Below are 16,532 nucleotides of genomic sequence, written 5' to 3' on the forward strand. Positions count from 1 at the left end.
TATACCACATACATAATATATCCAATATGTTGCTCATATCAGTGACTTTTTCAAAGTAAATTTTCGGAGTATATATTTCAATGTAAAGAATATTAAAGATCTCGGTGTTAATAATTAAAAAAGAATATGGTATAAGGATACCTAAACTCTCTACTATATTCGTGCAAAAAAATATCGATGGAGACTCGATTAGTTCAGGAGTTATAAGGAAACACGTTATTGAAAGTACATTTTTTCATATAAATTCATATAAAAATTTAAGCACCTGTGTTTTACTATATAAATTTAAATTGATTCGTATATGTTCTGTTTTCTATTTGCTTAAATCAGATTGCAGATGGCAGTGTGTATAAATAGTGAGTGCGTTTGCAGTAGTGAAACTGCATTACCAATGTATACTTGTACATTATAAAGTGTGTGTATTTCTGCGACTATTTTAAACTGTTGTTGTTCTACATTTTAATTGAATAAAGAGTTATTACAAATTCTAAACTACTAAACTGCTTTTATTTGCAATCAAAAGTATCCGGTTTATTTAAAGAAAATAAACTACGTTTTTAAAAGGTAAAAACGTAGCAATATGTACGTATGAATTTATTTTTCACAGCAAAATAAGTTCCTTGACTCCTTGTAAATTTCACTTTATTTTTATTCATAAACACATAAATCCATTGTACAAAAATATGAGTACAAAAACATAAAATCGATTTTACATCCGCTAAATCGTGTTCTGGTAAATTTGATTAATGGAAAAAATACTTACAAATGGTTGTATGTCAAAACAAAAGCATTAGATAGATGTATTTATTTATTAATTGATTTTTCTTTTTTTCCGCTTGTGTGCAGCAATAAACATACAAAATAATTTGTTTCAATTCATTTTAAACAACATGTAATAATTCGACTCGTCGCACAGTGCGTGACCTGTATGATTTCTGTGTTTACTTATTTTTACCATAAAAGAAAAGGTATGGCCTGTCAATAATTTTCAACAGTTTTTTTTTATCGGGTGCACGAAGTCTAGCTTTTTTTTCGTATTTTACCAAGTCTATTTGAATGTTTACTTAAGTTCTCAACACACGGAAATCATCCTGCCGGATTTTATGATGATCTTCCATAATTGTACATTGCTTCCATATAGTACAGTAACAGTTAATCGCTTAAAAATTTATTTTAAATATCGATATCAAAATAAAATGCAATAAAGGTCATCCACATATATCAGACCCACTTCATATTTGAATCGAGATTATATAAAATACAAAATTGTATGACGATCGGACCATAATACGGTTTAATTTCCAAAAACTTGAATTCGATGAGTTCAAACTAAAAATAGAACAGATTGGTAGGAAATTGATCTCCATTCATTATATAAAATGCCAAACTACCTCACATAAAAATATATTGAAACATAAATGTGGCTATAAGTCGGTAAATACAAGTCCAATTGGGAATTCTGCGATCACTTTATATTCAAAATCAATTTTTCATGTGAAAATTAACTGAAATGAAGGACAATAATCTGTGATCACTTATATTTTCAACCTGAAATCAAATGTTCATATAAAAAATTATCTAAACATAAACGTGACTATAAGTCCAAATATCTGTGATAAATTTTATTTTCAACAAAAAATTGATTTTTCATATGAAAAATAACTGAAACATAAACATGATCATAATCTATGATCACTTCCAAAACCAACAATCCATATGAAAATTACAATAAGTAAATTGAAAAGTCTAGTGGTCCAAATGCAAAAAGCTCAATAATCTGTGATCACTTCATCTCCATATTTGTCAATACTTTGCAATTTTCAAACATTTTTATTTCACCAAAAGATATCAAACAATCTCTCAATCGGAGCCATTTTTATTTTTTTTAAAACAAACCTTTTTCACGGTGCACTGTGATTGTTAAAAAATGTTCCTTTTTTTGTAGGGACTATGTGCAACATTATTTATTTGGTTGTGGTTAAATGTGTTTAAATAGATTTTGTTAATTTTATTGTTAAAACTGATTAAATTCAATACAAATTAAAAGTTAAATTTAATTATTAAATCGATTGGTTGTTGGAAGTTAAATTTTATTAGATAACTAGCTGACCCGACAGACGTTGTCCTGTCAAATTAAAAAAAGCTTATGTTCGATTTGTGAGAAGCGGTTTGAAATGGGTAAAAATAGTTAAAATGAAAAAAAAAAAATAAAAAACGTATTGTTGAATGATAAGTTTTATTCATATAGGTTTAGGTTATGTTTGATTTACATTTGATTTTAAAATATGTACATTGTACAATGTATCATATGGTCATAGAATAAAATATACATAGAAGCGTTACAGAGAGACAAAGCACCTAAGTCTGTTGTCAAAAACCTAAGTCTTGCAACAACAGAATACATCATCATCATAATATTAATAGGCAAGTCGATTTCTTTAGACCCCTTTTACGTTCTCACTATACATTCAATTAGGGTAAAAAATATACCATTTTAAAGGGATTTCTTCACAGAAGTGCAGAATATATATTTTATTGAAATCGGTACAGTTTTTTAGGAGTTATAAGCGTTTAAAGATGTTACTAATACATATGCAAAAACGTGTACATGTGAACCTTAAACTAAAATGTAAACAAAGCAATGCATGTTTGTCCAATTTGTTGTTGTAAATAAATAAGAGAAACAATTAAACAGTATGATTTCGCTCTGTTTTAAGTGAGAGTTGTTATATACTACGTTTATACGCACGGCTTATTCGCAAATAAAAATATTGCAATTATGTAGAAAAAAATGCCGCAAACAATTCACGAAAACAATTCCTGATTAACGACACTATTTGCAAATAAGATATTAAGCATTGCCATATGTTTTAACGCTTTTAGTTTATTAAGACGTTTTTTTAAATATTTCATTGCGTTTTTGAATTAATTGGATTGCAAGACGGACAAGAATTTTTGATTCTATAATTTTTACATTTAAAACAATAAAAAATGTATCATATTTTATTCAATAAAAGAGCTACCAAATAATTACATTTTACCATCCGGCATCTCATAAAACCAAGAATTTTCCGTAACTAATGTGACATATAAACAGTGAGTTAGTTAATTGCAAATAATTTTTATTTGCGAATAGGCTACGTATAAACGTAGTAATAGAAAACAAAGAAGACTTTAGTAATTTAAAGTCACTTAAAAAAATATATTTTGAAGGTGTTTTTTTTATTTTCTAACTCCCATATGCAATTTCTTATCACTGCATGAAGTTTAATCATAAATGGTACTGGTACAAATGGTGAGTCACCTCCCATACAAAGTGAATTGTTATTTCTAAATATTTTGTGAACTATAATTGAAAGATTTTTAAAATTTTGTTTAAATAGCTCTTTTATCATTTTGCATAGTTTCACTGAAAATTTTCGGGATTGGAATAGTGGGCGTGGCACACCCAATACAAAATAAATATTTAAAATCGAATATCTGGAGAACTATAATTGTAAAAGTGTTTAAACTTTTTACGAATTAATTTCTTATTAATGTGCGGAGTTTAGCTAAATATAGACGGAATAAGATTAGAGGGCGTAGCACCTCCTATAGAGAGTAAATATTGATTTCGATTATCTGGGGAACCAAAATGGAAGGGGTCGGAAAAGGAGGTGAGTCAACTATCATACAAAGTAATAATTGCAAGGTTCTTCAAATTTTGTCTGCATAGCCCTCTTACCATTTTACATAGATTGGCTGAAAATGGTCGGGATGGCATTAGTGGTCGTGGGGCAAAGTAAATAATTAATTTTGAATATCTGGAGAATTATAATTCTAAAAGTATTTAAACTCTTACCCCTCCCTTATAAAGGAAAGTTAAAGTAAAGCTTCATATTTACATAAAAGGTTTAAAAATGGGTGGGATCAGAGCAGTGGAGGAGTAACTCCCATACCAAATTAGTTAGTTATTTTCAAATATCAAGTGAACTAACTGTAATTGAGAGATTCTCAATATTTTATATATGTAGTTAGGTTTTATCAGAAATCCATTCATATTTTTTTTTAATTTTACTAGGGTAGGGGTAGCGAAGTGCACCGGGTTATACTAGTATAAATAAATGTACATATTTTGAGTTTTTATATAAGTAATCGAATTTTGGTCTGAAATATGAGTGATCACAGATCGAGCTCTTTTTCTTGATTAAACGCTTATTGGCCAAGTTATTAGAGAATTTAGATATTTTGAGTTTTTATATAAAAAATAAATTTTTGTTCACAAATATGAGTGATCGAGCTCTTTTTCTAGATTATTGGCAAAGTTACTAACGATTTTAGATATTGTGAGTTTTTATATAAAAGTTATTAGCGAATTAAGATATTGTTACGAAATTGTACTTGAATTCAAATATAACGATTTTAACGGCTGATTTAAAAGTAGCATAATGCTTGCAAATAACAGTGCTGTAAAACTGTAACATATCTGTGGGCATTGTTGAGTGGAAGCTTTCAGTTGATTTGATCGTAAGTTGGCAACGCTGTATTCGATTTCGAATATTCAGTTAAAGAACATTGTAGAAAGTACACCACAGATGGCGTATGTATTAGAAACCTCTAGACAGTTAAAGAGCTTTCTAGATGGTAATGCAGTGTTATAAATAGTGGCAGAGGTTGCAGTCGTTAGTGAGTTTATCAGAGACGCTTTTCGAATAAACATCAACTGAGTGCCTTAAAGTGTGCTGTGTTTTTCAAGTGAATTCGTGTACATTATAAAGTGTGTCTGTATTTCTGCGAATTTATAAACGCGTATAAAATACATTGAGTGGCTATTTAATTCTGTTGTTATAAATTTTAAATAAATAAAGAGTTGTTACAATTTTCAAACTACTAAACGGCTTTTATTTGCAATCAAAAGTATCCGGTTTATTTAAAGGAAATAAACCAGCGTTTTAAAAAGGTTAAAACGTAACAATATTGTTACGAAATTGTACTTGAATTCAAATATAACGATTTTAACGGCTGATTTAAAGTTGCATAATGCTTTCAAATGGCAGTGCCCAAACTTTAACATATGTATCTGTGGGCATTATTAACATTGAATAAAAGCTTTCAGTTGACCATTGATCGTAAGTATGGCAACGCTGTTTGCTGCGACCGTATATTCGAATTCGAATATTCAGTTAAAGAACATTGTAGAAATAGAGCTTTCTAGATGGTAATGCAGTGTTATAAATAGTGGCAGAGGTTGCAGTCTTTAGTGATTTTATCAGAGACGCTATTCAAATAAACATCAACTGAGTGCCTTAAAGGGTGCTGTGTTTTTCAAGTGAATTCATGTACATTATAAAGTGTGTCTTTAGTTCTGCGAATTTATAAACGTGTATAAAAAACACTTAGTGACTATTTAATTCTGTTGTTGTACATTTTAAATAAATAAAGAGTTGTTACAATTTTCAAACTACTAAACGGCTTTTATTTGCAATCAAAAGTTTTGAAAAGGTTAAAAAGCACCAATATTTTGACTTTTTATATAAAAATACAATTTCATCGTCTAAACAAAATTTGTATTAGATTTTCAAAAAATACAAATGATTTTTTTGATTTACGGTCGGTATTTAAAATTTGTTTAAAACAATTCAAAAACTTTTTATACTTACTTATCGGGTATGTATTTTTAAATACAAATAAGGCAAACAAAAATTTCAAGAAAATATAAAATAAAAATAAAGTTTGCAGAAAAATATCAATCAACAAAGAAATAAAATATTTGTGATACTATCGTGTAAACAATAACCCCCATATGCATAAACAATTTTTAAATTTATCAAAGGTTTATAAATCAAATTTCGTATGGAAATTTTGTTTTATAAACCTTTGATAAATTTAAAAATTGTTTATGCATATGGGGGTAAATGTTTTTTCGAAACGATTTCTTGACATACCGAATGATTTCAATAATATTTTAAACTTACCGTCTATAAATACATGTAGTAGCACACACCGAACACTGGGATCTTGATTTGGACCTTTTTTCTTTCTCCTACCCCATCCTCCTTCCCAACTCACACACTTTTCTTGCATTAACAAAATCCAGTTCATGGTAGTAATTTTATTTATTAATTTAAAATTTAAAAGTAACAGTATTAAGTTTACACACAAAAAAAAGTCCATCACTAACAACAATAAATAGTTGTCATCCATTCGGTTATCGACAAGCAACCTTCACTAGTTGATAAAAGTAAACAAACAAGTGTCATCAATAACATATGTATATTTATTTTTCTTCACACAATTTGTTCGTTTTCGTATCGAATTTTTCCCGACTATCAGAAAAATGAGTTACCCGCCTCCGAAAAAAGATTATGACTCTGTTCCAAACTACTATTACTATCCACCACCTCAAGTAGCAACAACTACACCAACTTATGCCGCACCACCAATTCCCGGAGTAAGTTCAACGCCATCTTCAAAAGCCGAGTCAGCTGCATCGCCTCCACCATTACCGCCTGGTTCGGAAAATCTTTACAATTATGTGTGTACTTTACCACCACCTCCTCCTCCGCCACCACCGGGTAATGAAAATGTATCAGTTAAACAACAAGCATATAAACACCCGGCGTATTTAACAGATTCAGCTGCAGTTGCACATTCAGGCGATACTAACAAATTAGAGAAAAGTTCAGCATACTCTTCAAAATACGCAGGAGGTTATTCCAGCTCAAGTTCATATAAACCTAGTGGAAGTGAACCTAAAATGCACGTTGATTATCACAGACCATCGTCTAATTATTCGTATCCCCCTCCAGCTGCGTCCACATCTAGGTATGCCACCACAAACGCATCATATGACTATCAGTCTGGTTATCAGTACGAGTACGACAGTAATTATTATTCACAAAACCATCATGGCTCCTCTCACAGCCATCGTTATCCTCCTTCAACACGTCCCAGGGATGGTGAATACTATGCCAGACCTTCATCATCTTATGCTTCTTACAGCAAATCAGATCAATACTATGACAACAAAACAAGCACTTCTTCATCTCATTCCGATTCTGGCAGATCCGACAAAAACTATGTCGGCAAACGACATCGTCAGCGTGATGAACGGCCCGCTAAGTCGGAGTCTGAACGAGACCGTTTGCTACGAAACTGGCGTTCGAATTACTGTGAAACGTCCGAAGAAATTCAACGTAAAATGGACGAACTGGCCGAAATGGATGATGAAAGTCGAGAGGTATGGGTACGTTCATCACCGGCCGATCCTTACTACAAACGAACGAACAATGTACACGAAGTTGAGGCCACCTTACGACTAGAAATGTTGTGTGAACTATTTGAGGAGAAATTAATCAAAAGATCTGAAGCTATAAGAGAGTCATTACCAACATACAAACCACCACCCAGACAAACACGCAGACGCGTGTGCAAACATAAATCAGAAGGATGCACATCCTCTGATAGTGATTCATCTGATAATGAAGAATTTAAAATGGAACAGGACAACTGTATGGAGGAATTATCACGCAAACTACAACATCCCTGTCGCGTACATGCCGACTTGTGGCATAATGAAAATGGCGAGATGAATGATGGCCCTCTATGTCGTTGTTCAGTTAAGTCCCGGCGTGTGGGTATTCGTCATGGCATCTACCCGGGAGAAGATGGCTATCCCAAATGCGATGTAAACTCGAACAATGCACATAAATTGCATCATTATCGTATTACCATTTCACCGCCTACCAATTTTCTCACCAAAACTCCCACTATTATTAAGCATGATGAGCATGAATTTCTTTTTGAAGGTTTCTCATTGCTGTCACACTTTCCTTTAATGGATTTGCCAACATGCAAGGTAATACGTTTCAATATCGAGTATACCATATTGTATGTACCCGAGAAGATGCCGGAAAACTTTACGGTTCGAGAGCTGGACTTATTTTGTAAGTACATGGATATTATGTATTAATTTTATTAAAAAGTACTAGCTTTTTGTAAGGGGTTTCATTCTCTTTTTTGGGGACCGCTTATCCAAACCACAACCATTTTGAGATTTTCTAGATTATTAAAATGGTCTTTAATTATTTTAAAAATGAAGCACTTTCGATATGTTTGTAAAATCTATTTTATGTTTTCCTTTATTTTGCATTTCTTACAGCTAAATATCTTTTCCATGAGCTATTAGAACTGGTCGATTTTTCGCTGTTGCCTAATATCGATGGCACTATAGCAGCTAATAGTTGTCCTGCTTTTCATTTTCTGCCACGCTTTGTACGTGATCTACCCGATAATGGCAAAGAGGTACTGGCCATGTGTGAAGTCCTCAAATATCTACTGGACAATGCAGGACCTTTGGTGGATATTCCTAGATTGCACAATTTAAATCATATACCGCAAACGGAATGGCAAGATTATGTGGACAATTTCAAGGGTATGTTGGCCACAAAGCCAGGCTATAAACCTTCATCGGTAAGAGTTGATCAATTGGATCGTAATGTTAGCGATTTGCCTGAATGTTATGATGCCGAAAGTGATGTAAGTTACCCGGCCATAGTTCATTTCGGTATACGACCTCCGCAGCTAAGTTATGCTGGCAATCCGGAGTACCAGAAAGCCTGGCGGGAATATGTTAAATTTCGCCATCTAATGGCCAACATGTCGAAGCCTTCTTTTAAAGACAAACGTAAATTGGAGGAAAAAGAGGCACGTCTGCAGGAAATGCGCACACAGGGTAGAATGAAACGTAATGTAACGGTAGCGGTCAGTTCAAAGGGTTATCATCGTACTGGTGTAATGTGTGATATAGTGCAGCATGCCATGTTAGTGCCCGTGTTAACGGGTCATTTAAGATTTCACAGATCTCTAGATTTAATGGAAAATAATATTGGCTATAAATTTAAAAATCGGTTAGTAATTATTGTTTTACAACTCTACAGAATTAAAATACTTTCATTTCTTCTTAGATATCTACTGCAGTTGGCTTTAACACATCCATCTTACAAGGAAAATTATGGCACCAATCCCGATCATGCCCGCAATTCCCTAACAAATTGTGGCATACGTCAGCCTGAGTATGGTGATCGTAAAATTCATTACATGAATACCCGCAAGAGAGGCATAAATACTCTGATCAACATTATGTCACGTTTCGGCAAGGAATATGAAACAATGTCGAATATTACACACAATGAACGTTTGGAATTTCTGGGCGATGCTGTAGTAGAATTTCTAAGCTCTATACATTTGTTCTTTATGTTTCCAGAGTTGGAGGAAGGTGGTTTAGCCACTTATAGGGCGGCCATAGTGCAAAATCAACATTTGGCCCTATTGGCCAAGAAATTGCATTTGGAAGAGTACATGCTCTATGCTCATGGTTCAGATCTGTGTCACGAACTGGAATTGCGTCATGCCATGGCCAATTGCTTTGAAGCCTTAATGGGTGCTTTGCTGTTGGATGGTGGCATCTCAGTGGCCGATGAAGTATTCATGGATGCTTTATTTATGGAAAACGAGCTGCTGCGAGAGATCTGGAAGAATCTACCGGAACATCCTTTGCAAGAACAAGAGCCTCTGGGTGATAGAGACTGCATAAGTTCGTATCCTATGCTTCAGGAGCTAACCAAGTTCGAGGACTCTATAGGCATAGAATTCAAGCATATACGTTTATTAGCAAGAGCCTTCACTGATCGTTCTATAGGTTTCACCCATCTTACGTTGGGCTCTAATCAACGTTTGGAGTTTCTGGGCGATACAGTTTTGCAGCTGATTTGTTCGGAATATTTGTATCGTCATTTTCCCGAGCATCACGAAGGTCATTTGTCTTTGCTGCGTTCCTCTTTGGTTAACAATCGTACGCAGGCCGTTGTTTGTGATGACTTGGGCATGACCAAGTATGCTGTTTACTCTAATCCCAAAGCCGAGCTAAAGACCAAAGATAGAGCAGATTTATTGGAAGCTTTCTTGGGCTCCTTGTATGTCGACAAGGGTTTGTTGTACTGCGAGCAATTCTGTCATGTGTGTTTGTTTCCTCGTTTACAATTGTTTATCATGAATCAAGATTGGAACGATCCCAAGTCAAAATTGCAGCAATGTTGTCTCACTTTGCGCACTATGGATGGTGGAGAGCCGGATATTCCCCTGTATAAAGTTATTGAATCTTCAGGACCCACCAATACTCGTGTCTACACGGTTGCTGTGTACTTTCGAAACAAACGTTTAGCCACTGCTACCGGCTCTTCCATACAGCAGGCTGAAATGAATGCCGCCAAACAGGCTTTGGAGAATTCTCGTGACCTATTTCCCCAACTGGATCATCAGAAACGTGTCATAGCGAAGAGCATTAAGAAACAGACAGGACGCGAATTAAATACGGAAGAGAGCACACAAAAGGATGAGAGGAAACCAAAGTTTGCAGCACCCATGGAGGATGAATCTCATTTGCCCAAACAATACCGTGAACGTGAAGATATATCAAGTGATGAGTTGCCAGAAGATGATGGCGATGATGAGGGAGATGAAGTGGAAAATGATGATGTTGTAAAGAATATGGAGAGACGGGATAAAAGGAAAATGAGTGGTTAGTAAATGTTAAATTAAAACTATTTATCACATAAGTTGTCATTGTCTAGTTTCTATATTTTGTCCCAGTTATACAGACAATTCTTAGCTCAATTGTCCGAGAAACTATTTTTAACAAAATGTGTAGATACACTGGCGGAAATGATTGAACCCGCAACCCTCAGAGCTAGTTTAGGGGAACCACTAGAACAAGAAATTGTTGCCTTGTTTTCTGGGCTACCTTTTTTTATAAACATATTTCGACAAACTATTTTCTGCAGAAATTGTTTATATAAACATTGTGGATCATTTTATGGTAAATTTTATTTTATAAAAATTGTTCGGCTTGAATACTCTTAACTCATTTGTCTGACTAACTATTTCGATTCAGTTGTGTGACTTAATATTTGCTACATCAAGGTCACATTTGCACAACTATTATCTACGGAAAAGTTTCTGATGTCTGACAAACTACTCACTACAGAAAAGTGTCTACTCAATTATCTGACCAATACTTTATTTATAAAACTTTCGACTCTTTAGTCTAGTTAAGTATCATATTGTCGACTTCTCAGTTGTCTCCAGAATTGGTTTAACTAGATATTTAAGCTTAATTTTATGGTCAACATCGTTTTCTGATAATTTTTCGGCATCAAATCTGTCGACTTATTTATCTGACTGTTTTCTATAGCAAATAGTCGTCCAGTTGATTGATCAACTATTTTCTACATATAGGGTGTGTTCGTAAATGCAGTAAATTTGTGCATCACTGATGCCACGACCTGCAAACTTTTGCAGTAGTCTGGCCAACTATCTTCTTTAGAAAATTGCTGACTTAGTTGCCTGCACAACTTTTTTTATCTTTAAATTTAAATAAAACAAAGTGTGCGTGAGATATCATCGATATTTTTTATTCGTTTGAAAAAAATATAACATCTTACAAATGTCCGCCGAGGCTTCGCCGGAATGTCTAATTCTCCATGATTCTGGGGTATAAATCAGGCAGAATTTGACAGATTTGGCTTTGGCCGCTGTGGTTTGAGGGTGCGCTGTGGCTTGTAGCTTTTTTTGCATAGACCAGCGACTTAAGAAAACCACGCAAGAGAACTCTGACGGGGTATCGCATAATCTCGGTGGACATTTCACATCACCTTCACTTGAGATGACCATGCCCTCAAATCGGTCATACAGAATGTCCAATATTACATGAGCTATGATATGGCTTTTAGCGCCGTTCTGTTTAAAGCACATGTCGTTGCAAGCATATTATCCAAGTCAGGCCAAAATAAGTTGGTAATCATAGGCCAACGACATTCTTAAATAAATATGGACTACACCCAAAATTAACTTTATCGGTATACATTGAACGCTCTGGGATCTTATTTGGGTTGGTATCGTTCCAAATTCATCCAGATGATTTTATGAATATTAGGGTCAGTTTGCAACTGCTACAGGTCCCATTCAGCGAACACACGTCGTCATTGTTGAACGCTATCTATCGTGATTTGGCCAAACAAAATGAATAAATGACAGATGTAGCTTTAACAATTTGGCCGATATCAACTGTCATAGTTCGGAAGTCCCTATTGGTAGAAAAAGTGATAGCTAAATTACCTATTACTGTAAATTGTCTGACTTGAAAATTGCTATTAAAAATGGTGTGGTGTGGTATTTCTTTATAAATTTTTTGCAGCATATTCCAGTGACAAATTTTCAGACACGGAAAGTTTGAACTCAGTAGCTAGTGTTGATACTCCCAAAAAGAAATCCTCCAGACGTTATTCAGATCATGTATCTCCCAAACGTGTGCGTTTACAACATTCCTCGCCAGAAGTAATACACAAATCGATAGCAATTATTCCACCCATAACTTGTGAAGATGTAAGCAGTGACGATGAAGATTTCCAAAGACCCAGTGAACCTTCGAAACAAACAGCCATAACTGAAGATAAAACCAACAAGCAGAATTTAATTTTAAACGATTTGAAAGACTTGGTTGAAGATATATCATCTTCTTCGGATTTGGAGCCCGGTGAAATATCCAATTAGTTTTTAAGCTAGTTATACACTAAAACTAACATTTATAAAATAATAAAATACACATAGAACCAATTTGGATCTTAAAGAAAATCATTTTTAGATACTTGTATGAAATGTTTCGTTTGAATGTTTCAGTTGTGCTTAATTAAAAGATATTATCCATTTATTAATGTCAAATTAATTGTTCTTGTTTATTGAAAAAACTCTTGTAACAATTTTCAATTTCGTAAAAAAAAACAATTCAATAACTTGTTCTAATCTATTGATGGCTTATACAAAAACTTATTGGCCATTAAAGTAACAGATAGAATACTAAAATAGAATATAAAGTTATATAGAAAACAAACAAGCAAATAATTTCTTAATTGCCAAATTAATAAACTAAATTATACAATAATGTGGAGCGTTATTTTATTGTTTGGTTAATGTGGATTTATAAAGGACACTTTCTAAAAGTATTCAGGATGTATTATCATTATTACTGCGGGAAGTGGGGATGAAATTAGAATGATTTTCATTTAAACAAAGATAGACGACGACTGTTTAATTTGCCATCGTGGTGCAAAGCATTTTGTACTTCTTTAATGTCAGGCAGACTAGCAATATCACCGCGGGCAGCCAAAGACACGGGAGTGCCCAATATGCGTTTAGCCACTCTTTGAATATCAGCAGCAGTAATTTTATCTAGAAATAAGTTTAAACATAATTTAAAAATAACTCTAAACTTAAAAATATAACAGATAACCTACCAATTTCGTTTATAAAATGTTCTGGTCTCTTACGATGTCCAGTAGCCAAAACTTGACGACCCACATCTTCGAATACCACTGGTCGTGACTCCAAATTCATCAATAACATCGATTGTAGTTGAATCTTTGAACGACTCAATTCCTCACGTCCAGGATTTGAGGTCATATTTACTAATTCCCTTGTCACCACTTCGACCATGTCGCGTACATTGTTTGGCGGAGCACTGGCATGTATGCAGAATAAACCAGTATCGGCATAAGCATGATTGTAAGCAGTAGCACTGTACATCCAATGGTAACGATTTAACACATTTGTATACAGACGAGAGTACATTCCTTTGCCAGGACCACCGGCCGAAAAGGAACCGCCACCGCCCATCATAATATTGAGTACACACAGGGCAACAAAATCGGGATCTTGATGGGAACAACCCTCAAGACCGACAACAACATGAGCAAGTTCTGGTAGACCAGCTGCGGCATAAATTGGTATTTCACATTCCTCCTTGCGTACACCACCGGTGTATTGGGCGATGGATTTGTCAACTTCCTGAGCACCGGTGCCACCGATTTGTTCTTTTTCCCAAATAGCAGCGTCATCAACAAAGAAACGTTCAACATTGCGCACTAACTCATCGTGATTGACCTAGAATAACGTTAGAAATTGTTAGAATTGTCACAGCAAACATTTAACACACAAATATTATTTAAATTGTATGTATTCACTTTCAATTGAAACTGATTTATCACCAAAATTATTTCCAACAAGTAAGAGAGCTATATTCAGCTGTGCCGAATCTTATATACTCTTCACTGAAGTATATTTTAAGAAAAAGATTGAAAAACATTTTTGTTGAAGAAAAAAATTTTCGATTTGTGAATTTTTTGGTAAAAAATATTTTTTTTTTCGTCGAAAAGGTCACGGAAATGTCTATGTTGTTGTTGTAGCAGCAGTTGTTGCTGAGTTGACAGCCCTTGGCCGAGTGAACTCGGGTCATTCCGGTGCGTAAAACCTGCTGTCGTGGGAATGCGGAAATGTCTATCATTAGATATGCTATTGTCTATGTCAATAACTTAGTAATCCAGATATAAATTAAAAATCAAGGTAGTCGTGGTTTTTTGTTTATATCTCAGCCATTTGTGGGCTGATTTTCCCGAATTTAAATAGCAACCTAAGCGGGACTATAGCGGGCATATTGATGTATCAGATAGTTTGATATAACTATGACAACTCCACTATCTATAACGATCCAGAATATAAATACTTTATGGGGTCGCTAATGAGAAATTAGAAATTGGTGAAAATAGGTCAAATAAACATCGAGGTAGTCGTGGTTTTTGCTTGTAGATCGATCAGCCATTTGTGGACCGATTTTCACAATTTTAGCAACCGAACCAGGACTGTACCAGATAGATTGATATATCGAAACCACTATCTATAGCGGTCCAGAATATAAATACTTAATGGGTTCACAAATGAAAAATGTAGAAATTACAAACTTGAAGAGTATACAAATAGAAATTGCAAAACTAAACTTACCCCTACGCCGGCGATAACCATACGTTCAGGTGCATGATGATATTTCAAATAATTCATCAACACATTACGATTGATGGCATCCAGGTTTTGTGGGGGGCACAGTTTCGGTAAGCCCAACGTATTGTCCCTATAGGCGGCTGCATGAATCATATCCATAAGAATGGGTTCCTGTTCGGGACGCATGCCTAAGGTTTCCAATTCGAATTGTATAGCACGTCTAGCCAAAAATACTTCCTCCTCATGCAAAGTGGGTCTCAAGGTCACATCGGCCAACAGACGGGTAACCGATTCAATGGCACGACTATCTATGCTGGCGGCATAAATTAGGGTATCACGAGAACTTTGGCAATCACATATGCCACCATTTTTCTCAAGTTCTTTTAAAATGGCATCTTTATTGGGGAAGTTGGTGGTAGACTTAAGAAAAGGAAAATATTTTTAATTTAATAATCCTTCAATATTATTGAAACCAACAAAATAAACTCACGTTAAAAGCTAATTTTTCCAAAAAATGAGAAACACCACCGGGATAGGCAACCTCATAACGTGGTCCTGAATCAATGACCAAACCCACTGTACAAAACTGACCAAAACGTGGCTCCGAAGCAACTCTCAAACCATTGGGCAGTGTTGTTACTTGTGTGGCACTACTTTCCAGCAGAGGTTTGGCATATTCAACATCAGCCAAATCGGGTATAGGCTGTGTTAAGGGTGGCAATTTGGTGACCACATCTGTGGATGGTTGATTAACGGTATAAAGTCCATCAACATTTTTACGCAAACCACCGGTAATGTTACCAATACCGGTACCACTGCCTACCTCATCTATGTTGGGTGAAGAGGTTTTTGTTGCAAATCGCCGGGACACACTAGATTTTACAAAAACATAACATCACGTTTTAGGTTATTCAATAAGTATTTATTGTTGTGAAATGCCGCAATGATGAACAATTGTCAATCGCAATGTTCTCACTCTCTACTTACCTTTGCCAAGAGTTTCTTAAATGACTTAAAGCACGCAATTGCATTTTAAATGCTTTTCTTTTAGCACGAACAGACAAAAACTCTTTATATTATGCTATTTATTTAGTTTATATTTTAAATTTATTAAAACTTTTTAATAATTTTTGATTTTCTTCTAAAACATAATTGTGAGAAGACTGAGAAAAATTCTTTGGAGGAAAGGTTTCGAATGACAGCTGTTTTTGACAGTTTCTTTTTATTATATGTGCAAAACAGTGCTGCCATATATTTTTTTCCAAAAACTTTTTTATTTCTGAAAAAAGTTTTTACTTTTTATGTACTAAAATTATACTTATCCTTGTATTCTGAGCTGTATGACAGTGACAAAATAATAACAAAACTGTAAATTTGGGGGTATTCTACTTACAATTTGAATTCAATTTTATAAAAAAACAGCATTGAATAAAAGAACATAAATAAATATAAAAAATATATAAAAATTAAAATTCCAATTTTAGAATATTGAAACAACATAAAAATTCATGAAATTTTCTAATTTTTTGCTTAAAAATGTTTAAGTTTGAAATTAGTATTGGCCTCAAATAAATCGAATTTTTTTTTGATTAGATGATATACTATGTACTGTGTATAACCAACTACATACTTCCTGTATACAATTCTAATTATTTACTCAACAAAAT

At 34.1% G+C, this 16,532-nt stretch overlaps 2 protein-coding genes across 2 annotated transcripts; one reads left to right on the forward strand and one right to left on the reverse strand.

Moving 5' to 3' along the window:
* Positions 1-6,276: 6,276 nt before the first annotated feature.
* Positions 6,277-12,976, forward strand: drosha (ribonuclease 3 drosha). The gene is made up of 4 exons (XM_065513927.1): positions 6,277-7,925; positions 8,141-8,888; positions 8,946-10,558; positions 12,233-12,976. The coding sequence occupies exons 1-4, from the start codon at positions 6,317-6,319 to the stop codon at positions 12,586-12,588; spliced, it is 4,326 nt and encodes a 1,441-aa protein (XP_065369999.1). The 5' UTR covers positions 6,277-6,316; the 3' UTR covers positions 12,589-12,976.
* On the reverse strand, positions 12,742-16,030 carry LOC135962157 (mitochondrial-processing peptidase subunit alpha). Its single transcript, XM_065513929.1, has 5 exons — positions 15,853-16,030; positions 15,356-15,737; positions 14,869-15,285; positions 13,329-13,974; positions 12,742-13,263 (listed from the first exon to the last, which is right to left on the reverse strand). The coding sequence occupies exons 1-5, from the start codon at positions 15,894-15,896 to the stop codon at positions 13,094-13,096; spliced, it is 1,659 nt and encodes a 552-aa protein (XP_065370001.1). The 5' UTR covers positions 15,897-16,030; the 3' UTR covers positions 12,742-13,093.
* Between the last annotated feature and the right edge of the window lie 502 nt (positions 16,031-16,532).

The sequence above is a fragment of the Calliphora vicina genome, chromosome 5 (genome assembly GCF_958450345.1).
Source record: "Calliphora vicina chromosome 5, idCalVici1.1, whole genome shotgun sequence".
NCBI lineage: Eukaryota > Metazoa > Arthropoda > Insecta > Diptera > Calliphoridae > Calliphora > Calliphora vicina.

What these genes read in the sequence shown, in the direction of transcription:
- drosha (XM_065513927.1), top strand. Translation starts at nt 6,317, where the DNA reads ATGAGTTACCCGCCTCCGAAAAAAGATTATGACTCTGTTCCAAACTAC. An exon ending in GGCTATAAATTTAAAAATCG is followed by an intron (nt 8,889 to 8,945) that starts GTTAGTAATTAT and finishes ATTTCTTCTTAG; the next exon opens with ATATCTACTGCAGTTGGCTT. An exon ending in GGATAAAAGGAAAATGAGTG is followed by an intron (nt 10,559 to 12,232) that starts GTTAGTAAATGT and finishes AATTTTTTGCAG; the next exon opens with CATATTCCAGTGACAAATTT.
- LOC135962157 (XM_065513929.1), bottom strand. Translation starts at nt 15,896, where the DNA reads ATGCAATTGCGTGCTTTAAGTCATTTAAGAAACTCTTGGCAAAG. An exon ending in TTAAGAAACTCTTGGCAAAG is followed by an intron (nt 15,738 to 15,852) that starts GTAAGTAGAGAG and finishes TGTAAAATCTAG; the next exon opens with TGTGTCCCGGCGATTTGCAA. An exon ending in ACATTTTATAAACGAAATTG is followed by an intron (nt 13,264 to 13,328) that starts GTAGGTTATCTG and finishes ACTTATTTCTAG; the next exon opens with ATAAAATTACTGCTGCTGAT.